The 25,916-nt window shown below is 40.0% G+C and overlaps 3 protein-coding genes across 3 annotated transcripts in view; 1 reads left to right on the top strand and 2 right to left on the bottom strand.

Moving 5' to 3' along the window:
* Positions 1–447: 447 nt before the first annotated feature.
* Positions 448–20,129, bottom strand: LOC119427757 (zinc finger MYM-type protein 4). The gene is made up of 26 exons (XM_037695395.1): positions 20,052–20,129; positions 17,896–18,460; positions 17,074–17,120; positions 16,864–17,007; positions 16,466–16,529; positions 16,053–16,252; positions 14,878–15,002; positions 14,580–14,805; positions 14,154–14,369; positions 13,766–13,916; positions 13,562–13,677; positions 12,392–12,751; positions 12,157–12,307; positions 11,149–11,303; positions 10,807–10,981; positions 10,612–10,725; positions 10,381–10,424; positions 8,897–9,032; positions 2,391–2,518; positions 2,089–2,320; positions 1,796–2,014; positions 1,573–1,649; positions 1,232–1,343; positions 1,001–1,152; positions 809–923; positions 448–731 (listed from the first exon to the last, which is right to left on the bottom strand). The coding sequence occupies exons 1-26, from the start codon at positions 20,088–20,090 to the stop codon at positions 448–450; spliced, it is 4,347 nt and encodes a 1,448-aa protein (XP_037551323.1). The 5' UTR covers positions 20,091–20,129.
* Positions 20,130–21,126: 997 nt separating this feature from the next.
* On the top strand, positions 21,127–24,127 carry adprs (ADP-ribosylserine hydrolase). Its single transcript, XM_037694740.1, has 6 exons — positions 21,127–21,506; positions 22,157–22,253; positions 22,347–22,554; positions 22,760–22,947; positions 23,055–23,155; positions 23,491–24,127. The coding sequence occupies exons 1-6, from the start codon at positions 21,320–21,322 to the stop codon at positions 23,856–23,858; spliced, it is 1,149 nt and encodes a 382-aa protein (XP_037550668.1). The 5' UTR covers positions 21,127–21,319; the 3' UTR covers positions 23,859–24,127.
* Positions 24,128–24,936: 809 nt separating this feature from the next.
* The window catches only part of zmp:0000001267 (b(0,+)-type amino acid transporter 1), a 6,832-nt gene continuing 5,852 nt past the window's right edge, over positions 24,937–25,916 (bottom strand). Inside the window, exons 4-6 of the mRNA XM_037694738.1 lie at positions 25,419–25,543; positions 25,254–25,341; positions 24,937–25,167 (exon numbers count right to left, since the gene is read on the bottom strand). Of these exons, the coding sequence (XP_037550666.1) occupies positions 24,937–25,167; positions 25,254–25,341; positions 25,419–25,543 (444 nt within the window). The remainder of the gene's footprint in view (positions 25,168–25,253; positions 25,342–25,418; positions 25,544–25,916) is intronic.

Genomic DNA, 25,916 nt, shown 5'->3' with positions numbered 1-25,916 from the left:
TTACTTTTATTTACAGGTAGTCTCGTTGAGTCACGAGGCCCCACCCCCCAAGAGAGACATCAGTGTTTCCCCTACCATTATACAAGCGGGGTGCCCCTCCCCATCAACAGAACCGAGCGCCCCGTCTACCGAACCCCACCCCCAACCACCTGTCGGCACTGACGTAATGCTAAACTAGCGGCTCACAATGCAGGTGCACTAGCTAAAAAGTTAAGGCAGCCTCTTCCTTCATGTTGAACCCTCACGCTGAACGCACCCCTGCCACTCGAAAACTGTCGGTACAAACAGCGCACGGCTCAGATGTGCGTCTGCCCCCCCCCCCCCCGACCAAAAAACTAAACAAAAAACTGATACTTGTTAGCCCTTAAAAAAAATTTAAAAAATCCATAAATTATCCACAACATTGTATAAGTTGCGGTGTTCAAAGTGTGTGAAAAAAGTAGTGGCTTATAGTCCGGAAATTACGGTATCAGTTTTTAACGGCTCACCTGTCTGTTCAGAACCGCCTCTCTGGTAATGAAGGTAGGTGACTTTTCCAGCCCGGCTGCAGGGTTTGGACCGCGGGCTGAGGTTGGAGAAGGTCAGGCTCCGGTGCTGCTCCACTGTCGTCAGCTGGAAGCTTTTGGAGCAGAAGAAGAGCAGCGTGTTGAGCAGCACAATGGGCGAGTACGCGCCCAGCTGCTTGCACTCCCACAGGTAGGACTCCTCGATCCGAGAGGGGACCACGCCACCTGCAGGAGGAAGACACGAACGATTCAAAGAGGGGTTTGGATTCACAAAATCCAAACCTCAAAGTCGATGACGGTACCGCTCGGCAGCAGCTTGGGTTTCCAGAGTCGAAGCATCCCGCTGATCTCACTGGAGAAGTGGCTGTACAGCTGGTCTGTAAAGATGTTTTCTATCCGGCCATTCTCAAATAGGTACTGCTCAAAAAGAACGAGACCGGGTCGTTACTCTCCCGAGCAGCAGAAACGTCACCACAAAGCAGAATTTTATGCACCTCTTGTATCCCCAGACAGAGGTAGAAGATGCTGTCGGGGCTGTACGTTTCTCCGTTTGGCCGTCGGACCTCTCTGACGAAGCGAGACAGAGCGACGCTCAGCTCAGCCGAGTCACACTGAAGGATGTCTTCTTTAACGGAGGCTCCTCCGGCTGCAGGAGGGCAAGAGTGTAAGAACACATGTCTGACGCCCAGCGGATGAAACAAAGAACAAAACGACATTCAGCTCACATTGTTGCATCTGCTGGACCCATTTTGTCCAGGCCTTGAGCCCGTACAGGTGGTTCAGTTTGGAGTTGGTGGGAGTCCCTAAAACTGCGGTGGTACCGATTCTCCTCCGACCCTGCAGGGGCAGACAGTAAAAACATTACTGCTTCTGAAACTGAAGCACTGAGACACTTGTAAAAACATTATCGTCCATCCAACTACTAAATGCATTATATTTGTTTTTAAGCATTAAAATAGATTTAAAGGAGTGTACATAACAAAGTCTGACTAAAACTACAGTAATGTTTGTTGTAAACAAGATGCATGAGGAATGTGAGTTTAGATCAATGTGAGAAGTCTCGTACTCGTTTCCGGCTGTAGGAACGGTCTCTGGGTCTCTTCACACCTCGCTTCTGAACCGGCGGCTTCATGTTCAACAGCTCTGCGAAAACAATGAGTCCTTCTGCGTTTGTTTTTTTACTTCCCATCAAGTTTTTTATTATTTCTAGGTAACTTTAAAAATTAAGTGTGAATCTGACAAAAAATTAGTTAATAAAAAACACAAATAAACTTGGTTCTTCTTCTCACCAGGAGGGAAGTCGGCCTCCAGGTCCATCAGAGGTGATAATGGAGCCTGATCCAAGCTGGCGGCAGGAGGATCGGTTCCCGTTTCACTCGCCTCGGTTGGGTTTTCTGTCTGAGAACCTCCAGTCTGAGGAAGGTCGGCTGCTTCATGAGCCTCCTCATCCTCACAGACCGAGTGAGAGACCACTTCGGGTTTTGTGCCTTCAGTAGAACCTCTCTGGTCTGCAGCAGAAACACGTTCAACGTTGGATCATAGATAAAATAAAAACTTTATGTTGCTTCTTTCAAACTTTCACCTTCGGCAGACACAGATTTATTTCCCCGTTCTTCTTCCTCTGCAGCAGAAGTCTCCCACTGGACCGCCACGTCCTTCAACTCTTTCATCTGTGGCAGCAAGGCAGGAGTCTCCAACTGGACCGCCACGTCCTTCACCTCTTTCTTCTGCAGAGGCACGGCAGGAGTCTCCAACTGGACCGCCACATCCTTCATCTCTTTCGTCTGTGGCGGTACAACAATCGGTACCGGAACCTGGAGAAGGGAAGGTTATCCTGCTGCATCACATTTAAAAACAAACTGAGGGCAACGTGATGGGACTTACAGGCACGTGTATCACCATGGGAACAGGCGTGTGCTGGGAGTACATGTTCATAGGCACCGGGATAAAGACTGGGACTGGTACCGGTACTGGAACCATACACATCTTCACGTTGTCTTCCTTGGCTGTGACTGAAAGTTGGAAAAAAAAAACCACAAACTGATTCTGGACATATTTAAAGCTTATATCTCACTAAATATTTTGTTGTTGTTTTGAAGTGGTTAAAAACCAAATAATCATTTAGAATATCATATATATATTGTATACAGGTTTTTAAAAAAAAAAAAAAACTTAATACGTTTAAATGCTCTGAGGAGTTAAAGACAGAATGGTTTTGACTGTGTTAGCTTATGTCTGTTAGACACTAGACATTAGATGAAACTTTCAGGAAACAATCATTGGGTGTACATCTCTACAACTCTTTAACTTTTGGAGACAACTCTGTTCAAGATGGCCACCACAGCCAACTGATTTGAAGAAACACAAACATGGTTGTAACTCAACCAGTTTTAACAACTATTGAGCTAAAGTTTGGTGTGGTAGTAGATGAGTTATCCCCAACACATACTCTTGAGCATGAAAACATCTAACAATTTTAAAAGAGATTGTGTGTGATGACCAAATGATTGTATTTTATAACGCATTATGGTTTAATTCCATTCCATCTCAGCATGAGATGATCTTAGTTTAAAACTCTAGCATGAACAGTGGCAGGTGACATGCATACCTTATTGATTGAAATGTTATTCCTTATTCATGCAATAATGTCACTTTAAGTCAACATATAGTTTATATTTCCCCCATTAGGGGCTGCAGTGGTTAAATGCAGCAGCCTTGTAATCGTGAGGTGGCCGTTTTGAACCCAGGTTGTGCCAGAAAGGGCATCCGCTGTAAAACAATTGTGAAATACATGCAAGTCCGTTGCTTAAGCAACACCTGCAATAAATGTTTTTTTTTTTTTTTTAAACACAGTGAAGCTAAGACCACAGCATTGGTTGATTCTCTAGTTATCTCTCAGATCGGAGGCAATGTATTCAACATAGCAGTACTTATTCCAGCTATCTGTCAACAATGGTGTACCACAAGGCTCAGTCTTGGGACCCACCCTCTTCACAATCTACTTAAGTAATGTAGGTCAGATCATCCCTGATGCATCCATAAATTTCTATGCCGACGACACAGTTGTTTATTGTCGAGCTAGAACAGTTGCTATGATTTTTCAGCTTTTACAGTTGCTTTCGACATCACCCAGTCAGATTTGTTCCGTCTCAAACTTGTGCTAATGCTGACAAAACCAAAGGGATGTTGTTTTCAAACAGGAAGTCAGTACCAGCAGTCCTTCCTTCTACCTTATCTACGAATGATGTTCCTATTGAGTTTGTCAATTCTTACAAATACTTGGGTATCTTGATTGATTTTCATCTCTCTTTTACCTCATGTCGAAAACTTGGTAAAGAAATTGAAAGTAAAATTGGGTTTCATATTAGAAATAGATCCCAACTCTGAATGCTAGGAAACACCTTGTAGCTGCTACTCTCCTTCCCTCCATCGACTATGGTGGAATTACATGAATGCTCCTGCAAGCACCCTGCAGATGTTGGATGCTATCACGGTGCACTAAGATTCATAACTGGTTAACTATCGTACCCATCACTGCACCCTGTATTCACTGGTTAACTTCACGCACTCTCACTGGTACATTTGCATCTTTACATCACTTCTTGGTCTGTTGCCTTGATAGATCTCCTATATGTAATTTCTGCAGTGCAGCTACAGCGTGCGTTCTCAAGACATCACTCCTACTCCACTCCTGTAACACCTTGCACAAAGATCTGAAGCTCTTGACTTTGATCGCTCTATAAGGGATTTTAAACTGCTAAGTTCATGGCAAAAACCAATGCAGACATGTTCCTGTTTTTAGCATTTTACATCGCTTTATGATGTTTCATTTTTTATATAATTTATTTTATTTACTTTTCATTTTATATGCTTTTATGATTGTCTATTGTTGTCTGTACCTCATCTGTGTTCTGTTTAAAACAGGTCTCTCTTGTAAATGAGTCCTCACGACTCAATGTGACTAACCTGTCTAAAGGTTGAATGAAAAAAGTAACTGTGCAGAAACTTTAGCATCCGAGTAACAAAATAAAATACAAACTCACGATTATTTTTTTCAAATAGTTTATTACCAAGTTAACAATGGTATAAAAAAGTGCAAATTATGCACAGAGATAACAAATTCAGAGGTATATTAAAAAACTGGACTCATCTTCTATTCAACTCGAGGTGGTCCAAAGACACAAAGAGAACCTTGATCCACGAGGACCTTAATGCAAATGTCACATTCAAACAAGAACTAAATTTTGCCATTGTATGGAAACATACAATTATGACAACACATAGCACTTTACTGTTTAAACAAATGTTCATGTGACTCAGGTAGCTCAAGATGTTTCAAGTCACTGCAGGTCTCAGGTGAAAATAAAGATGTCCAAATACAAAACTGCTCACCTGGTCAATAAAACTCAAATCGCAAAACCTAAACTCTGCACCGATTATTTCACCAAACGTCTTTAATCCACAAAGTGTCATCTTTAAACGCTTTAAAAGTTCTGCATAGAGCGATTTACAAAAACATAGTGAGTCACTATGACGTTCTAACCTACAGCATAGTATAAAAAAAAAATCTACAGATAGTGTTTTATAAAGATTTCCTATGAAATAGCATTAACTTCATACAGACATAATTCAAACACACATTCAGTTATCCATGGCTTAAAATAAAAATATGAAATTTGTTGGAAAAAAAAAACATTCTTTGACAATGAATAGTTTGGTGAGGAGGAAGCTGCTTCAAACATGTTTTTGTGCAGCAAAGGTCTGCACCAGATGCCTAAAGTCTAAAAACATGAGCAGTTCAGTGCGAGATGGTTGACCATCATCGGCTTCATTGACGTTTGCGCAACCTGAGACTTTCATTCTTGGAATACTATTTTTATAAGATGTTACGTAGTGGTATAGTCTATGCAATATGTGGGTATACGGAGTATACCCACTAGAAAAGCTTAAGAATTTCAGTATACCCACTTAAAAGTGCCCAATGATACATGACATACCATTAGGCACATGTCATTGATACATTAAACAGCAACTAAATGCTTACGTAACAATCTATCAGTATGCAGCGCTTGTTTATTACGTTCACTTCCAGCAAATTATTGGATAATTCTGTATTTACTACTTAATACTTGAACATGTTTCGCTTTGATAGTTTTATAAATTCTATAACATGTTTTTAATACAAAGCCAACTGTTGTACAAAGTTTGTTGTATATTTATTCAGAGAATAAGAGACATTTGGAAATGTTCAATATGCTTAAAAATCAAAATAAATTAACAATTTCATTGTACTAACCAGTGTACTTTGGTTTCTAAGCACAGTATACCCAGTACAAAAATGTAGACTAAACCACTGATGTTACGGTACATTCGAGCCATGGTAAAGTATTCCAGCCTTAAAGAAAAGTACAAAAATATAGCGAGGAACACAAATCTGTTACAAATACAGCAAAACAAATTTGGCAATAAATAAGCACAGAAAGTTGGTTGAGTTTAAAGATCGTCTGTTGTTCCTACAAGTCAACTGTGACTGTGGTCCAACTGGAACAGTGAGAGCAATTCCTTTCTTTTTGCTGTAGATTCAAGTTGGACATCAGAAGACGATTAAGAGACGAGAGAGCAACGTTTTACAGCTTTTATTTCCAGTTTGTTCACGTCCGGATTGGACACACAACTTCAGAGGTGTTACACAAACACCACAGAAAACCCTAAAACAGGTCTATTTAGCAGGCAGCCCGCAGGCCACATATTTTTTTTACATTTCTGTAGCCCACATGAAGCTGCACTGATTTGTCTAAATATGATGCTAAAACTATAAAAACATCAGCGCTACTTCCATACCTTGAGCCTCACGTGAAGTCTGCCTCCGTCAAACAGAAAATGACGAGTGGAAATCGGTTGTTTAATCATTACGACCTGTGCAAAATGCTGCAGCGTGAACATTTAGCAGCAAACGTGGCCCTGAGTAAATTCATAATGTCTCTTTCAAAGCCAAAATAAAGCTTCAGTTTAACAGTTTGAAAGCCAGTGTACTAAAAGGTATGTTTTTACTTTTAGAGTTTAATGTTGTGTTTAAAAATAAGAGAGCAGTAGCTGCTTCGGTCAAATCTTGATCTCATGCAACGCCTACAGAAGTTCATTTTATTTGCTAAAGAGGAGATTTAAGAGAGTAATTCACTTTACTTAAATCTATTTGTCCCAGTACCTTTGCACACCTAAGAATTTGGTATTCTACTCTCAACTATGGATGTGGAAATAAAAGCTGAAACGTTGGAGCCTCACTGTTAAGAGGAGCGTGAATGTGAAATACAGACTGAGTAGTGTTGGAACGAGCTCAAACATTTTAACGGTGGTTTGTATCCGCCGTCACGTCTTCCTGAAACACCGGATCAGGTGGCTGTGGAGAGAAAAACCGGGTGACAAACTCAACCCTCAAAAGAAGTCAGTAAAAATTTCAACCAATCAACATATCTATTTTGATAAATATGTTAATAAAATGATTTATAAATGTACAGTTAAGAGGCGGCTCACCTTGTGCTTCCAGTGCAGGAGCTGTTTTGTAGATGAGCTGCGTGTGGTAGCGTTCAAAACACGGCACGGGACAGAGGCCGGGCTCCTCTGAACACGTCTTACAGTAATACGACGTTGGCATCGTGCCACAGTCTGTTTCGGACTCCTCATTGGTTAGCTCCTCGCTGACAGAATCCTCCTCCTCTTCCTTCTTCCGCTCCAGATCACAGATCATCTTCCATTTCTTCCGATCTGCCTCTTCTTCCAGCCTCCTCCTCCTCTTACGCCGTGAGCACACTTCGCAGCTGGAGTCGCTCTCCCTCTTGCCCAGGAAATGGCGCCCGGCTAGGCGCGCCGGCAGGTCGCTAAGCGGCGGAGGATTCGAACACCGCAGCGAAGAGGTGGGTGGCTGGTCGAACTGCGAGGAGCTATCTAGCAGAGCTGATGCAATCGTTAAAACAACTAATGGTGAGCAACAAAAATAAAAATGAATAAATACATTAAATAAAAAGATGAGTGTTGTGATAATCTACTGAAGGAAGCATCAGTTATGGCTTTCAAATTTAAAAAAGGGGCTTTTAGTGCCATCGTTTCTTTTTTAAGGAACTATCGCTTAGCTGTGAGCAGTCAGTATCTTACCTGCAGTAAACAGAAATCAGAACAATCTTTTTCACCCTCTAGGGCAGCACAAACTCAAAACTTTCCAGATAGTTTTAAATATTTTTGTTCGTATCTCGTCACTTTTGCATGCGACAGTGGTTTAATATCTTTGTGTGTTTGTGTGTATTTTATCCAAGTATCACATGAACCACTTCATGGATTTGAATTAAACTTTCAGGAAATAATCATTATCTATCATGTATAACGGATTAATTTTTGGAGTCAAACCGATGACGGTTGACACAGCCGACTGACGTTAAAAATGGTTAAAATAAATATAACTGAAAATTTTACAGCTATTAACCTAAAATTTGGCGTGAGTCTTTCAATGCATACTCCCTAGTCCTAAGATACTGTCTGCTGCAGGTAAGATACTGACTGCTCATAACTACAGAATGCTACAAATGAACTGCACTTGAATGTTTCCTGCATATTCTATAAAAATCCTGGCATTTTGTTTGTCAGTGACACACTTATATGAATAAATAATATAATATTCTTATAAAACATAAAAATATTGGACTGAACAAGTGAATACATAAAATAAAAATAAAAAAACTACATTTTTAAAGAAACATATTTTATTAACCTAATGTCAAATCAACATAAGTCACGTTAGTGTGTTAAACGTGGAAAAATGTAGCAGTGATTATGAAATCAGCTGGAAGAAATTAAATAAAATCTGTTCTACATTTAGCCAATCCCATGTTTCCGACATTACCAAAATACTTAAGGTTATATATATATAAGGTTTTATATATAAGCTAATGTAAAGGTATTAACAGAAAGCAGCTTCAAATTCAACGCTTTTAATTGAAATGTTTGTTTTAAAACAATGTGAGCGAAAACAGACGCAGGTTATTATTTGGGATAAAACAAAGGAGGATTAGTTTGTTTAATACGTTCAGTTTGATCTTTCAGATGAACAGAAACCAAAATAACCATAATTTCATGCATAAATCAGAAAGCAGGACGTGTCTCATTCAGATGAACAGAAAATATTTTTTTTCTGGAAGGGGCTTTATCGCTTCGCCCTGTTCGCGCAGCAGAAAAACATTTAAGCTGAAAAAAGAGCAGATTTTAGAGCCGTTGGGTCTAATCAGCTAATAAACATTAAAAGTTGTGGCTGTAAAGACAAAAAAACACCTGCTTCACGTTTTCTGGTCAGGAAGCAGAGTTAAAACTCAACTCCATCGTGTCAAAGTGGTTCTTGTAGTTACCTTCTGTTTCAGGGGAGGGTGAGGGCAGCTGGCACATGCTCTCCTGGTCCGTGGTGAAGGGTCGGCACAGAACCGACTTGTTCTTCATCTGACGGCGAGGCGCAGGAACACGCATGGCGTCGGTCTGAGTACTGGCCTGGCCCAAAAGATGAACATTGAACAACCAAAGGTCTGACGTTATGATGCATGAAGAAATAATCCAACATGTGAACAACAGTTTAAGGAGGAAACGTTGTGCTTTCTTTTTGATCAGTCACGGTGGCATATACATGATTTTACAGCCTGGTCAGATACAGATTTTTTTTTACTTGTGCTTTGATCGGAAAAAACCTTAACTAAAAAAAAGGGGTGATTTCTTTTAAGACTGCTCCAATTAACTTTTTTTTTAAAGGGTGACATTCGTGTAATGACAGAAAACTAGAAAATGTTTGAAGGGTGCCAACGCAGCTGCTGACCAAAATCCTGCCATAAACTTTGCATTAATCTAACCTATTTAAAATATGTATACTGTATATTTAGATGTACGAACTGTACAGGAAGAGTAAAGTTCATGTTAAAGCTGCAGCCGGTGGCTTATTATGGTCACAATGGTAACCACAAACCTGTGTCTTTCACTCCCTGACAGCAAGCCTGAGAGAGGCAGACAGAAAAAAAAACTGAAAATTAAGCCTCAAATAAATAATTGCTGTGCAAAAACTACAAGTCGTACCTTACAAACTGTTGAACCGTGATGCTGATAATCGCACGTGATTTTTACATTTCTACAAATTTTTAAAACGAGCCTTCGCTTTCTGTTTTGAAGAGAATAATTTGTGCTAAAATATAACAATCTACAAAAACTTTTTGTGTGCGCTCTCTGGATTCTGGGAGAATCTGAGAGAAAACCGTCAGTCCAAGGACGACAGAAGAGACACATTGGGCAATAGAGGACAAAAATCCCCACTTTTTGATGTATAAGTTGCTTAATTAGACTTTGTTGGTAATGGTTTTTATTTTATTTATTTATTTTATTTTTATTAAAACCTTAGATCGCAGCATCACCCACTGTCAGCTGAACATTCCACAGAAAAATCTCCAAGTCATAAAACTTAAATAGTGATTGTGTATAAATCATAAAACATCAGTTCAGTCACGTAAAGTTCAACTCGCAGTGACCCGTTTAAACACGAATGACGTTTCTACTGTGAAATATGTTTGAGCTGTAGAGCTCAGAAGAAGGCTGGGTTTTCGGTTTCACCAAAATCCCATTGATCACCAGTTTTTTGCAAATTGTGTAGACCTAAAATTGTTCTTGTGCAAATCTTTACTGATTCTCTGATTTTTTTTGTTCTGTAAAAAATATGCCCTGCAACTTAGCAAAAATTATACATTAAACAACACAGTATAACGAAATATTTGTAAAAAATATATATACCATGTATATGTACAGGAAGAGAAGTAGACACTTAGAAGGAAAACACAAACACACAGGCACCAAAACATACATGGTCAAGATTCTTGCCGTCTATGTTTGAAGTTGGAAGAGCTCCTAAAAAAAAGGAATAAAAATATATTAGAAATGTGTTATAAACTGAAAAAAAAACTAACAGTCACAGCTAATTTAATTCATTTTGACAGCAAAGATAAGGTAGCAATAAAGTGCAAAATAAGCTTTATGTAAAACGTTTCCTACGTGCAGAAAATGGCAACTCGAACACGAGGCTAACAGAACTAACCGGTCAGCGCGGCATCCGCCGAGACGCTGGGCTGAGCAGCAGAACCGTTGGCTAAAGAAACCACGTCGGCTATGACAGGATTCATCTTCAACGAGTGGTGGGGCTGCGTCGGAGCTGGACGAAGAGTAAAAACCCGTCACGTAAAGATACGAACAGTAGAACTTGCCGATGTGGATTTTGACCATAAATATTCACCGCTGGGCATGTGTGGGGCTCCAGAGCCGTTACTGCTCGTGAGTTGGCTCGTCTCGAAGTTTGCGTAGCAGTACTGCAGCAGGCAGGGCATGTTGCAGAAGTTACGCACCGAACCCAAACACTGCAGCTTCTCGGTCAAGTAGCCCTGTTTCCTGCAGCTGTCGCACCGACCCATCTGCACGGGACAAGAAGAGAAACAGCAAAGTTCAACACATTTGATGGAGTTATCCATCACTAATATTAGCCTGGAGTTATAAGCATTACATAAGGTGTTCCTCGAGGATATAGTGACATGACAAACATTTAATCATAACGTAATGCAGTGTAAATCCTTCTGGTTACCCCGTAGTATAGGACAGTGAACTGGGACATGCAGTGGGGTTTGCAGAACTTCTCGGTCTTGCCTCCGTAGTGACTGAGCACCATCTTCTGGCCGAGGCCTGCACAGTATGTGCACACGCGGCAGGAGTGGTCTTGTTTAAAGAGCAGCTTACAGTCTGGAGCAAACAAAACCGTTCTGTGTTAATCTTTCAAACATTCTGCACAACACTGTGTCAAAAACAGGGAATGAAGACTGACGATTCACACTTATTTCTCTGAACACTTTTTCTAGTCTAACTGCTTCTGCATACGTTGTGCTACAAAACGTTCAGCCCTACCAGCAGATTAGTGATGTGACTTTTGGTTTATGTAACGTTTAGCTTAGCTTACAGCTAACCTTTTGCTACTTTTACTGTAGCTTGGAGCTACCATTACAGCAACATTTAGCTACCTTTTAAGTACTTTTAGATTTAGAATGGCCTCTTAGCTTCTATTGTGCAACTTTTAAAGAACCAAGAATAGAATAAAGAATCAATAAAGAATCTTTGACTCAAGCCATTTTCTAGTTTTAGGTTTGAGTTACCCTTTGCAACTTTTTGCTAACATTTTGTATATTTTAGCTACTTTAGGCTACTTTTTAACTTTTAAATTAAACCTATTGATACATTTTGCTTTCAGCTAGCCTTTTGCTGCATTTAGCCTTTAGTTAGCTTTTGATATATTTAGCATTTAGCTAGTCTTTTGTCATATTTAGCTTTTCGCTAACCTGTTGCTAGTTTTAGCTAGCCTGCTATTTTAGCTAACTTTTTGCTACTTTTCACTATTGTTTTGCAAATTTTAGATTCTAGTAATTGCTTAACTTAATTTCTTTTAGCAAACCTATTGCTGCATTTAGCTCTTAGCTAGCATTTTGCTACTTTTAGCTGTAACAACTCAGCTTTAGCTTCTTATGTAAATTCCAGCAGCCTCAATTATCACTCTGTGTTTGCATTTTCACAGAAAACGAACGTTTTCCCAGTTTTAACGTACTTTCACTGCAGAAGAACAGGTCCTTCTGGTCGGAGTTGACAGTTTCAAACAGCACCTTCTCCTGCTGGCACAACTCACACACAGCAAGGATGCTTTTCTGGGTTTTGTACTGATCAGAACACGACCTACTGCAGAATATAGAGATGCGACTCTGTGGATTAAATAATTAGTGTGATTAGTCTATCAGCAGACTCAACAATGTTCAGCGACTGACATGGATTTTTATTTTTTTTACCTGGTGGCTCAGCAGCAGCGGCTTGGTGTTGAACAGTTTGCTGCAATGATGGCAGGTCACTTTAGGGGTGTTATCGAGTCTGTCCTCTGCTGGCTTGGGCTGATCTGGGGGAGATCTGGCCTGGGATTGTGTTGGGACAGTAGGGGAGGACGTGGCCGAAGAGGGAGGCACTAGAGGGGGCACTGAGGTATGACTGGGATGGTGGCCTGGGTATGGGACTGAAGAAGAGAAATCCTGAGGAACAGGAGGGACTGAGCTGGTTCCGGCTGAGGGTCCCGGCTTTGGAACGTCTTTGTTGGAAGGGTCCCTGAGAGAGGAGGTTCCATTGGTCGGGTTGAGCTGAGACGTGTAATCAGACTTCTGCAAGATAATGATATAAAAATAGGGATTAAAGCAGAAAATCTTTCGACTTGATTTGTTTTCTACATCTAGAGGTTACCCAAGCACACAGTATACTGATGTGTACAAGACCTTGGGGAAAGTGCACAGTGTAGTGTTCTTTAATGAAACGTTGAGGTTGTAAGACTTTAACCTGCATCATCAAGATCATCATTCTGAAGAAAGAGATGGTTTCGAACAATTTTTCTGTTGTTTACTTTTGTCATTTCAGTGTTTTAATTTCAGGGGTTGTCAGATATATTTAAAATAAATTAGCGCAGGAAGTCCTTTGCAGAGTAAAAATCAACTTTTTTTTCCCTTCCAAACAGATTTATTCCTTGAAATTATTATTTAACTCAAAGGTATTATATTTACAGGATTTCAGTTCATGTAGTCATTTAATATTATTTATTTTTCATATATTATCATTTATTAAATTATCACTGTAGTTACCTCTTATGTTAATGTGTTACGTGTTAATTATCACTGTAGTTACCTCTCATTGTGATTCTAAATATAATCAAGATTAACTCATCCAAACAGCCACAAAACTTTGTAAGTGCTAGAAATTTTTTAAAATATTTATGCTAAACTATAAACACCTGAAACTGATTCTCAGAGAGATATTTGTGAGTTAAGGGGATAAATAAAAGTTAAACAGAGACACATCTCTGCTATAATCTGGGGCATAAATATTCGTCTTTTAGCCTTAATATATTATCATGTACAAAAACTTGGATTTAAAGTAAAAAAAATACAAGTACTTGACAGGATTTTTAAAATGTGACCGACCCTGAATGTAGACACGCAGGTGTAGGAGCAGAAGTTTCTTATGGTGCCGTCCACCATGGCCAGATGATACTGAGGAACGGCTGAAACGTTGCACAAGCAGCACGGGAACGGAGTACCTACAAAAACAACAACAATAAACACAAACTCAGCCGCCTTCAGGATGGAAAACCTGAACCTCCATTTTGAACATTTATAGCATCGTACCAACAAGACCATGCTGGGCCGGCCGGGTCTGCGCCACACAACTAGACGAGCAGTACAGCTGAACTTTGCCCTTCTGGTCTCGCTCCATGATGGTGGAGAACACCATCAGGGCCTTTTGACAGTTGGCACACTCGGTCGACTTCCTGCAGGACTGCACAAAAGGAGTTTTGCACTTTTATAATCCACGTAAATAATTTTGACCAAAACCAGAACAAATGTGGTCTGATTGGGAAGGTTTTGATCCTAACCACAACTAAAATATCACTGTCTTTTATACATTAAGGTCAATACATATTGCAGTATGTACCAAGGAGGACCAAGTTTTATCTCAGTGTTGATCAATCTGGTGGATTTATTTTAAAAAGTGTCAAAAACCAGAAGGTCGTACCTGTTTATAGGTGTCGACGCAGGTGGGGCTGCAGAAGTAAAGCTGGGATCTGTCGACTGTGAGTGTCTGACAGGAACCCGAGTTGCTGTTACAGTAGAGCCCGCAGCCTTCGCAGCAGTTCATGGCCAGCTGACGCTGCTTACGCCACTTTACAAAGCAGGTATCACTGCAGAGTTTGTAAAGTTTTCCCTGATGGGTAACCTCGTGCTCGATCACCTACAGAAATAGGACAAAAAATAAAGAAAGAAAAAGACACATTAGCTCGTCAGTCCAATCGAAATTATAACTTTTTCTACAAAGTGAGCTCGCTTAAAGGGATGTCTACAACAGGTAAGATATTAATTGGTCATAACCTTTTAACAGAACCAAATTTAAAAGATCTGAACTACCCCTTTCAACTTAAAGCACCAAAAGCTGATGCCTTACCTTGTTGGAGGCCTTACAGATGCTGCAGAAGAGTTGATTCTCCAGCAGTTTTTCAGGTGGCTTTTCTGGCTTCTTTTCCAGTCGCTTATCTGCCGTTTTATCAGGAGCTTTGTCGATTAGTTTCCTCTTGTGTCTGAACACGGACAGACAGAACTGGCCACAAAAGTGCATGTATGTGTTGTTGTCAGCTGGGATAGTGACCATATCTCTGGGCTGAAGGATCTCCCTGCAAAGAGAAGAACGTGAAAAATTGGGTGTCTGACTCCAGCGTGAAATTCAAGCGGTGGAGAAGATGTACCTGTTGCACTGGAAGCAGGCCCGGGGCTTGTTGACTGCAGGAAGGTGACCCGTCAGACAAACCGTGGAGCAGAAGAGCTGTGTCGACCCTTTTCTCTGGAACGCCGTTTGGCCTTTCAATAGAACCTACAACAAATCAAAATAACATCAAATAGGAATTATCTACATCCCAAACTACAAACAGTGCATTTTAAAAGGACATATTGTAACAAAAATGGCATTACTCCATGATTAAGAGCAAATACTTGTTTATCAGAAACTCAAAATATTCAACCCTGTCACTTATTTTGGTCCCACTGACTTGAAATATCTCAGTTAGGAAGTGGTTTAGATTTTCAAACAAAAGAAAAATACAACTTCTTGAGCTTCAGGCAAAAAATAGACCCCATATCTGCTTTACTTGCTAATCATGCTGCCTTCGCTGTACCTTTAAAAAGTGGGAATTCCAAACACTTTGGCACAAATTCTAAGAACATCTTATTTCCAATAAAAATTACTTCTTCTTGTTATATTAATCTGTATTTTTTTTCTAGCTGAAAATTTGATTTATTTTTTTTTGTCCTTGAATGGATCATTATCAAGTGTCCAAAAAGAGAAAATCTACCGGTAAAGTCTTCATGATCTAAACTTTGTCCTCTAGACAACCATTCTTAAAGTTAGCAATAAAAATAAAAACAGAGGACTCATGGAAAAAAAAATCAAAGTATATAAAGTCAATAGGTGATGGAAAAATAAAAATGAAATGGTGAATTAACCATCCACTTCATCTTTTGTCAGCATCTGTATCTAAAGTTTGGTGTTTTAACAACCTGGCCTAATTTGATACTTAAAAATGAAATGTTAAAATCAAAGACAAACTGCAAAAAAAACAAAACAAAACCTGGATATTTGGAAATACAATTCCATATTTATCCATTTTCTATAGTCTGAGCTCAGTTTGGTGTCAGGCTGAATACTGTCAGCAGCCTGCAAAGGTAAGAGTAATGTGTGTTTATATACATATATAAATGTAAAAATACACAACTACAGAAGTGTCATAGAAGTGACTAACTTCTATAATTTTGTATCACAACTCAGAAAATCACCTCAGCTTGTGAAAAAAGGGACAATTTAAACTAAACCTAAGTAATGATGGTATATTACGTTTTGACATCAAAATAAAATTATTTATTTTACTTTTAGGCAGCCACTGCAGCGAACACTGCCAGGAACAGGGGGTGGTGGAGGTCGTAGTTGTGGTATCGCTGTCAGCGTGTGTATTGAAGATGGGACTGGAAGTTGGGGTCTAACAGAAAGGGGCGCCATGGCTTGCAGGATCGCTCCTCTGCCCGGAATAAAGAAAGCCGTCTGAGTCGTACCTTGGATAGCAGTTGGCACTTCAATGAACAAGGGGGGAAAGTCAGTAAAGTTAGTTTTTTTATCCACTTTTATGTCTGTACATATATAACAAACCCAAAATGAATATTTCTACTTGTTTTGCACTGCAGCCCCATGTTCATTCTAACTCATTTTGCCAACACGGCTCGCAATTATTTAATCTAGAGGAAGATTATATTTAGTACACAGTCAATGACAATGAATGAACTCACTGGCTGGAGACGTGAAGGTGTTTACTCCTCCTACAGAGTAGACTGAGCTGATTCTCAGCTCCTCCTGCAAGACAAAACCAGCTAAATTTATTTTGAACCTTAACAAGAGAAATTTAATTAGGAAAACTTGATGCATATTTGGTACATGTACATTATTTACAACAGTAAATAACAGCACTGTATTTATCTTATGCAGTTGATGCACTTTGGCTGTTCAGGATATTCCAAAAAATCAGAATAAAATTGAAAATAGTAGTGTCAAAACAACTCTGTTTACGTTAGAGAATGGTACACAACGTGGGCAGCTTCAGTTGGAATAAATCAAATTTTTTTTGGTGGGACTATTTGAGATTACATCACTGAGCATAAACATAAAATCTTCCTCTTTTCACACCGACCTGCTCCAACTCTTCTTTAATCTGCCTGGTGGAGCTCTGAGGAAGCAGCGCAGCATCGTAGCCCTCATCGATCGGCTCATCTTTGATGTTCACAGCGGGACATATTGGGGGGTTACTTTCTTCCACTGGAGCAGCTTCAGGCATCTGAAACGAAGCACCGTCATGAACACCTGTCATGAAGTGATTAATTTTCTGTGTTCAGACCCTCACCTTGTCTAGCTGGCTGTCCTCAGTCTCCTCCGTCTGGTTCAGAACGTCTGATTTGGGATAGAGAAGTTCTTATTTCAGTTACAATGATACACAAGTGGCACAAGATTTTATTTTCCTCATACAGCTCTTCCAGCTCACACACCACTAACGGTAGAAAAAAAAAGGTGGCTATATCAAAAAAAGTATTATTTATTTATAATAAGGATGATTTTAGGATAAATAGACAGTTTAGAGAACTGATGATGAAAACATGAGAAGACAGGGAGAACAAAACAACTTGTGTAAATATTAAAATGTCATTATGCTGCTTTTTCTTGTTTATCAAACCTACATTCGATGGCGCCATAAAGTAAAAACGTTGTGAGCAGAGAGTCTGTTTAGAAGGTCTAAATTCAATAATTAAAAGGGTGATAAATCAGTGACATTTTTTTTTTTTTATTTCCTCATGCTACCCCACCGCTAAACTTGGGGCGTCCTTTTGGCTCAAAGACACAAAGTGGGTTAGAGGTAAAAATGTTCCCTTACAAAATGCTTATATTCAGAGTTTTACTTTGTGTAGTACTCCTCCGCATTTGAAGTGTTACCTAGAAAAATCTGTTTGAAGAAATAGACCTACCTGTTCAGCCTCCCTTCACATCACTAGCCATGAGAATGATCATACAAAGTGTAAACAACGACACAAAAATGGCCGTACCTCAGACGGTGTAACAGATATTCTGCTATAAATTGGTGTGTGTGCCACAAAATGACGAAGATATAAAAGTGTGAATCAAATACTCATTCATCTCTGTTTTGCGTCAAGTAATTCATTCAAAGTTTTACCTCTGCTGTTGTCTGGTGTGTTGTCCTCTGAAGAGTCGAAGGTCTTGACGGAATCCCCACTCCCTTCCTTCTCCTGCCTCTGCTCCTCCTCCTCTTCATTGTCTCGAGGTTTACGAGCAAGAGTGTTACATCGGGAACCGCTATTCTCAGGTCTAAACTTGCCCGTTTTGGTGTTCGCTTTCCCCAAATCGACGTCCTCCAAGGAGCCCATCGGCAGAGCAAAGTGCCAGTCTTCATCTTCCTCCTCTGGTCCATACTGAGGAAGCCCATCCAGGGCATCATCAAACGCTGCCTCGCCACCTCCTCTCTTTATATTAAACGGAGAGAGCTGGTCAGAGGATGAAGCAGCAAGACGAGGAAAGGTCTCTCCAAGCCCCTCATCGGTCTTTTCTTCCCGTCTGCTGCAGTTGCTATCTTCTGTCAGTTTTTGCCCCGAAGTTTCCTCTAGTCCTTTTGCTTCGGCCTGACCACCGCTCTTTGAGGAGGAGACAGAACCCCTGGAGGAGTCCGCGAAATTCCCCAGCCCCATCACTTCATCAAACATCCGTGACATCTGCTCCTCGTGCTGGATAGGAAAGAAAGATTAGTTAAAAATGAGTTTCTCATATCTGCGGTTAACGTGACATTAGATTAAAAACGTGTAAGCAAAATTAGCAACTGAACGCCAACCACCATGTGTTTCTTTACCTACAGAAACAGACAGAGATTGAAAAATAGGTCAGATGTTAAACTTACGGGTCCACCAGGGGCCTTATGTATGAGTGTGCAGCTTTCATACAGAAAGTTGACGTACTGATCTGCTGGCGGCGCACTTCTAAGGCTGAAGCCTTTCCAGCTTTATGCATCCATCCATTATCTTTACCTACTTCTTCCTTTTCGGGTTGCAGGGGTCACTGGTGTCCATAACTTTATGCGTGTGTTTAATAACATAAATACTGTAAACACAGAGGCACTAAAGAGTTTGATGGAATTTTAGAATTGTTTTATTTTTTACTCCTTTTACGTGTGAATGAATAGCTAGTTCAGGCTGTCAGCAGCAAACTGGTTAATCCACTGTGAAAAGGGGCTATTTATAAGACTGAGTTTGTTGCATCTCCTCAGACTGAAGAAGTCTTTTAGATAAAAGACGAAATGTTTCAACAAAGAAGAATCTGTCCAGAGGACCTGACTTAACCTTGTTAGATTTTTCTACCTAGATTACTGAGCATGCATCAGATTAATTCAGTTGGATTGGTTGTTGTGGTGTGCCTGGATCATAAACTGGCCTTGGTGTTCAGTTCTTCTCCAGATGGAGACACCATCTTCACCCCCTTTTATGAGTTCTTAATGAATTAAGTCATTTTTCTGAACCTCCTGGTGTGTGCGCAGTGAATACTTGAAATTTTCTGAATGGGTGACCCATGAAATTTATTACAGAACCTAATCAGATATAAGCTTTTGTTTTAGGAGTTAACTTCCTAACTATAATAAAATGATTTATCAAATACCTTTTTATGCAAGCAATAACAAGCTTAAAGTTTGCTGATTGGTTGAAAATCTGTGGCCACTGAAGCTTTGTGAATGCTGTTGGTTTGTAATGGATCCGGGCCTCATGTGGTTCCAACAATTATGTTTAAGACGCGTCCCACCAAACTCAATGCAAAATTAATCAATTTGTTACTTTACGTGTATTTACTGTTAAAATTGTGTAAATCGACAAGGAAAAATATATATATTGCGATTAGAACAACGTATCCGCTGTACGTTTTTAATCAAACAAAGGCGAAGAAAGGAGAAGATAAACTGGAATAAAATCAGATTTTTTTTTTTTATTGTTCACACAGCAGCAGTTAGCAATGCTTGTTAAAGCGGTAGTTAACTGCAGCATAAAGTTTAATTATTATGTTTACAAAGGTGTATATATAACTACAATGGAAAGCTTTATTTACATGGGGTTTCACTTTTTTTTTTAAACTAAATGATAAGATGTTAAACGGGACAACCGTAGCGGCATGCAGCAAGCTACAAAGCTGCTAACTATGCTAGCGTCAATGAGCAGCTCTCGACCGGAAGCTGACAACAACTACATACCAAAATACGAAACTGTGTCAGTTTAGTTTGCATTTGACTGCTGCTAAAGACATATTTTTTCCCCATTCTTGTTGTAAATATCTTACCTTTAAACGTTTAAGTCTAAATTCCTCCGAGTCGGCCATGTTTTAATTATGCTGCAGTCGCCGCGCTCCCAGACGCCCACCTCCAGCGAGGGTAGCACAAATCGGTACAACACCGGGTCAAGCAGCCGGAGCAACAATGATGCTCAACTTCATCCCTGGAGATGTCGCCTCCTAAATTTGTTTCATAAACACTAAATTACCCTAAATGTTTTACTTTATACCTATGTTTTTTTGTCTTCGCATAATTAGAAAAGCAACTAACTGGAGCATTACCGTAACTTTAGATTAGGTTCTTCTCGTTTCGGTTTTTCTTTGTTTGTAGTTGTAATGTCAGCGATGTCCACCTGCTTTGGTAAAATCAGCAACTTGTATCATGCAAGCAAAGTCTTGTAATAATATATTTAACGAAGCGCACTTACGTGAACTCAAAACGTTCTCAGATGAAACCCTTGACCACCTTGGTTTATATTTAGGTTATTACGGTATTAGACGATTCAGTTACTGACTACAGCGCGGGTGACAAGACGGATGGGCGGAGTTTATGGTGTACCACGTGACAAATGAAAACAAAAGCCAAGGGCCGACCGTGATGAATAACAACAAATATGATAAACTGCAGGCTCTATGAAACAGAGGCTATTTTTGGTTTATATTTAGCTGAACTTTCCCCTGGTTGTAAACATTGCAGCAGTAACAAAAATGTGTGATACCCCTCCTGTCCAGCAGGTGGCAGAAGTAACATATCATGTTTGTACCGTAAGTTTTAGTGAATGTCAAAAAAAAAAATCCTGTTGTCGGAGTGGAACGTAAAGAGTAAAACTATTTCTGAAACACAATCTATGGTTAAATATTGCTTAGCAAAAACACATTAAATACAAGCTGCATAACTACTGAATTGTCATAAATTCCAAGCCCTTGCGGTAAAACAGATGGACCAGAAAAGATGCCTGTGCGCACTTCTTTTAAAACTTACGGTACATGAGGTTTTTTAGATATAGAGATTTGAAAACTAGAACAAACACGCCCGGAATCATCAATGAAAGTAGAGTCTATTTAGCTGTATTTCTTTGTTCGACAAGACCGGAACCTTTCATCCCAGGCTCTTCGTCGTCGGGAAGAAGAAAAGAGGAGGAGTTCGTCTGTTGACATTTTGTAGACATTAATTGCTGCACATTGAATAGTATTTACCTCCTTTTGTTGGCAGGTAGTTTGCTCCACGTAAGGTTAGCGGAGCTGCGGAACATTTTCCCCGGCGGGGAGCTGTGGTAATGACGGCAGTGAGGGTGGCCGCAGCTACAGCGGGGGCCTCGGCGTCTTTGTCCCGCTTCAGAGGCGCCCTGGTCGGGGCCGTGCTCGGGGACTGCGTCGGTGGAGAGTTCGAAGGAGCGGAGGAGGTTCCGATGGAGAGCGTGGTGCAACATCTGAACAGCCTGGACGATGAAACTAAAAGAAACGGTTCGTGAACGAAAAGCTGATCCTTTGTTGTTGTTGTTTTTGTTGTTGTTTTTAATTAGCAAAGCAGCTGGGGGGGGGGGGGGGGACTTCGAGCATAAATCTTTGTCAGCACTCTTAAAAATGCATAATTCAGACAAGCTATTTAAATTTAAACCTATATTAATACCAAAATAACCAAACATGTATCTAAGTAATGTCTTAAAATGTGATTAATTTAATATTTAGCTAAATTAAAATTTATTTAAATCCCTCATTGGAGTCAGGGACTAATCAGAAATAAAATGTACTGTGATAATATTATTTTTGAAAAACTTATAAACTTTTTTTTACAGTTGAGAAAGTAAGTGAACATATTTTAAAATCTTAAAGCTGTATTGTTGCACAACCTACTTTAAAAAACACTGGCTTCATGGAATATCATAATATATATATGAATATGTATGCGTGTAGATGTATGTGTGTATATATATGTATGTATATGTGTATATACATACTGTGTATGTGTGTGTGTATATATATATATATATATATATATATATATAATGTGTGATTAAGCCAGTGAGTGTTGCTACTTGACAAATACTCCTGTGTAACATTAGTTCACCATGATGAGATGCAACATTTGAGTTGCAATATTCTCTGTTTGTCAGGAATCCTTGAATACAGCGACGACACTGCCATGACACGCTGTGTGGTCCAGTCTCTCCTTGGCCGGGCTGGATTTGATGAGCGGGACATGGCTCGCAGGTAGGCAAACGGTCACGTCTGACAGTTTTTATCCCCTCTGCAGATTTCAGGCCTAACATCGGAGACGTCTTTCCATGTTTCTCAATTCTGTAGGTTTGCGAAGGAGTACAGTGCCTCCCCGAGCCGTGGTTATGGTTCTGGAGTGGTCCAGGTGTTGAAGAAGCTCTCCTCCCCCCAGTTAAAAGATGTGTATCAACCAGCAAGAGATCAGTTTAATGGCCGGGGCTCTTTTGGGAATGGAGGGGCTATGAGAGCAGCCCCCTTTGCTCTGGCTTTTCCTGACTTGACTGATGTTAAGAAGGTAAGAGGTCGTTTTAACGCAGCATTAAAAACAAATCACTGATATGAGAGAAAATTTGAACATGTTGATTGCCATTGTAGAATTTGGGTGATTTTTAATAATAGCGTTCTATTTCGTATAAGCTTCGCTCTTTAAGGCTGTCGCTGATGGTTTATCCCGTTATGTGAAGCATTACACTGAGCGTTTTCTTTATTTTTTCCTACAGTTTGCCCATTTTGGTGCCATGCTGACACACTCCTGCTCTCTGGGTTATAATGGTGCGATGCTGCAGGCCTTAGCTGTCCACCTTTCCCTGCAGGGGGCACTAGATTTGCCCCAACAGTTCATAAACAGGCTTATCACAGAGATGGAGGAGGTGGAGGGTGATGAAGCTGCACTTCGTGATGCCAGAATGTGAGGTTTTTTATGGTTAAAGCATTATTTGTGGCTCCATTTTTCGTATGTCCAGAATTTTAAGCCTATTGTCAGAGGGGGGAAAAAACTAACTTGTTTCTTTCCAGCCTAAAGGAAGCAGAGAAGCCATACTGCGAGCGTCTTCACAGAATTAGAGATCTGATGGACCGAAGTAAGGTCAGCATAGAGGAAGTCATCGCTGAACTTGGTCAGTAATTGTTTCACGTTTTCCTCACATTTTGTTCGAGTTTCTGTCTTTTCCTGTAATATGTGTCAATTTGATGAATGTCTGCTAGTCTGTAGAGTCCGAGTTAAAAGAAACTTCTAATTAGCTGCAGATCAAAATGTCTCTGCGTGAAATTAAACAGGTCCTCAACCCAGAGCAAAGTTAACTTTGAAGCTCATAGTGACTGAAAAGTGTTTATTTGAATTTTGACACAAAATTTAAATTTTATTAATATTTAGCTCCTCCCTACAAAATCCCTCTTCAGTTTGTTCTGATTTCTTCTTTTCTTATCACCAAAATTCTTGTTTTTCCTGCAGGAAACGGCATTGCAGCGCTGCACTCCGTTCCCACCGCCATCTTCTGCGTCCTCCACTGTCTCCAGCCTCGGGAATGCCTTCCAGAGGGCTACGGTGGCCTGGAGAGGACGATAGCATACAGCTTGGCCCTGGGAGGGGACACAGACACCATAGCCTGCATGGCCGGGGCAATCGCAGGGGCCCATTATGGCATTGAAGCCATCCCTCAGTCGTGGATCAGATGCTGCGAGGGGGCAGAGGACGCTGACGTAAGCGGCGGGCTGCTCCACACACTCTACCACCGTACGCCACAAGAGGACAAGAGTGTGACACAGAGACAGAGCTGCGAGGACAAATCTGAAAACGGTTCAGAGAAGAAAACTGGTTGATGCCTCCAACGGATTTAAACAAAAAGACTCTCACGGAGGCACGTGGACATTTTCAGATTCAGAGTTTTGTTTTTGTTTGTTCAAAGGGTCATTTTTGGAGGTTTACTGTTTATCCAAACTGTTCAACACACGTGAAAACCAAACTAACAAAATCTAAAAGTTTGATTAAAGAATCTGACACATCCGATACGTTTCCGTGACTTCAAACAGAAACCCTAAAAAGTACCGTGTACCCTGCCTTGTTGCTGTCATCTGTCTTGTGATTAAAAAAGAAAAGTCTTAAAATATCTTGCACTATCAATTGACCATATATGTTTTATCCTTATGGTGGTTATTAAAATCTTTTAAATTCACATCTCCCTGTTTTCGTTTCTCAGTTTTGTAGAAATGCCTTTATTTTAAAACCTAGACAAGACAAAATATAAAGTTAAATTTGTGTGTGAAGATTTCTCTAAATGATCATTTATTTTAAGCACATTAAAAACACTCAAAACATCCAAGTAAAAACAGAAAAACACTTTTAAATAGTACTAAAAGAACCACAGTACTTAAATATTATTTATGCAGTGTTAATAAAAAAAAGTTTAGTGTCTAAAATAATTAAAATATTACATTTTGATTGATCCAAAAGCCTTTACAAAACCAAGAAAAGTCTTGTTTTTTTCTTTGTGAATTTTAACTTTTTGTCATAGTCCCTTAAATTTCCTTATTGAAAAAATATTTTCAACTGAATGTAGTGAGCCAAGTGGCTCAGTGAAAGTGAAACCCCAGTATTTTAATATTTTTGTTTTAATTAAATGAGCAACCATTAAAAAAAAAGTCTAAATTCAGTGCTTTGTTCAGGAGTGGGGAGAAAATGAAAGATTTCCTGTTTGTCTTTGAACAAATATTACAAAAGGAAATTATAAATGTTAATTTTCTTTGAAATCAGCTAAAATATCTTAAATTTGAACAGCTTTTTAAATAAAATATCTAAATCTAACAAAAACTTAAGTGCGTCTGTGCACACAGTCCATATAAAAGGTTCTGAAACCAGTTTTCCAGCCAGATTCTGATTTTCTGCACCACGTTGCAGATGTTACAAGTTTTTCTCTGCCGGGGCAACCTCCAAAAAGAGCTGCAGGAACACGGTCAGTCTGCTCAGCAGTCCGGGGCAGAGCTTGTAATGGATGAAGGGAACGTAGATTATCGCTCCGCTTAAGATAAATAAAGTCACGTAAAGATATTCAATCTGAGGGTCGTCTATGATCGGTGCCAGCACGAGAAATACTGCAGCAATGAGGACCAGGATGGGGAGGATTATCGGGACCTGTGGAGAGAGACGGAAGTGATGAGACACAACCTGGTGTGCAGATTTGATCAAACCGTCACAAAATAAAATTCAGTGGTACTGACGCTGAATGGCCTGGGAAGCTCCGGCTTCTTAATTTTGAGATAGATGAGCCCAGACAGAGTGATGGCGTAGAAGAACCAGGCTGTGAAGCTGACAACAGTGACGCAGTAACGAGTCAAACACAAAACTTTAAATATATATACAAACAACGCAGAGGTGAAATGCACCTGAAGAAGTTGATGATGCTCTGAAAGTCTCCGGGGATCAGCACCACCAATGAGACAATCGTGGTGAAGATGAGCGCTGGAGAAGGAGTCAGCCGGTGGACGTGGGCCATGGACAGAATATCTGGCTGCAGAACAAACACAGATCTGCTTAAAGCTGGGCAAAAGCTTCAGTTAAGGGTTTCACTTCCATCAAGTTTGCTGCTTTCACAATCCCCAGATTTGAGGAAATCATGCAAATTATACCTTAAAATGTAAAGTATTTTACATTTTTTACAGTTTACAATTTACAATTTTCTATCATATCCTGTCAAAGCAAATTTTTCTCCCTAAAACCTGAAGTCTTTTTAACTGGGCAGATCTCCTACATAAAACACTGTAGAACAGTCGTTCCCAATCCTGGACCTCAAGGGCCACTATCCTGCATGTTTTATATCAGTGGTCCCCAAACCTGGACCTCAAGGGCCACTATCCTGCATGTTTTATATCAGTGGTCCCCAA

This window comes from Nematolebias whitei, chromosome 21, assembly GCF_014905685.2.
Source record: "Nematolebias whitei isolate Nwh7 chromosome 21, NemWhi1, whole genome shotgun sequence".
Taxonomy (NCBI): Eukaryota; Metazoa; Chordata; class Actinopteri; order Cyprinodontiformes; family Rivulidae; genus Nematolebias; species Nematolebias whitei.
Note: the sequence above shows the minus strand (reverse complement) of the source record. Positions and strands in the feature narration are given on the sequence as shown.

Coding starts and splice junctions, on each gene's coding strand:
- LOC119427757 (XM_037695395.1), bottom strand. CDS start 20,090: ATGGCCGACTCGGAGGAATTTAGACTTAAACGTTTAAAG. Junction 16,530..16,863: donor TTAAAGAAGAGTTGGAGCAG/GTCGGTGTGAAA, acceptor TTTGTCTTGCAG/GAGGAGCTGAGAATCAGCTC. Junction 10,425..10,611: donor GGCGGATGCCGCGCTGACCG/GTTAGTTCTGTT, acceptor CCTTTTTTTTAG/GAGCTCTTCCAACTTCAAAC.
- adprs (XM_037694740.1), top strand. CDS start 21,320: ATGACGGCAGTGAGGGTGGCCGCAGCTACAGCGGGGGCCTCGGCGTCT. Junction 21,507..22,156: donor CGATGAAACTAAAAGAAACG/GTTCGTGAACGA, acceptor TCTGTTTGTCAG/GAATCCTTGAATACAGCGAC. Junction 22,254..22,346: donor GAGCGGGACATGGCTCGCAG/GTAGGCAAACGG, acceptor TCAATTCTGTAG/GTTTGCGAAGGAGTACAGTG.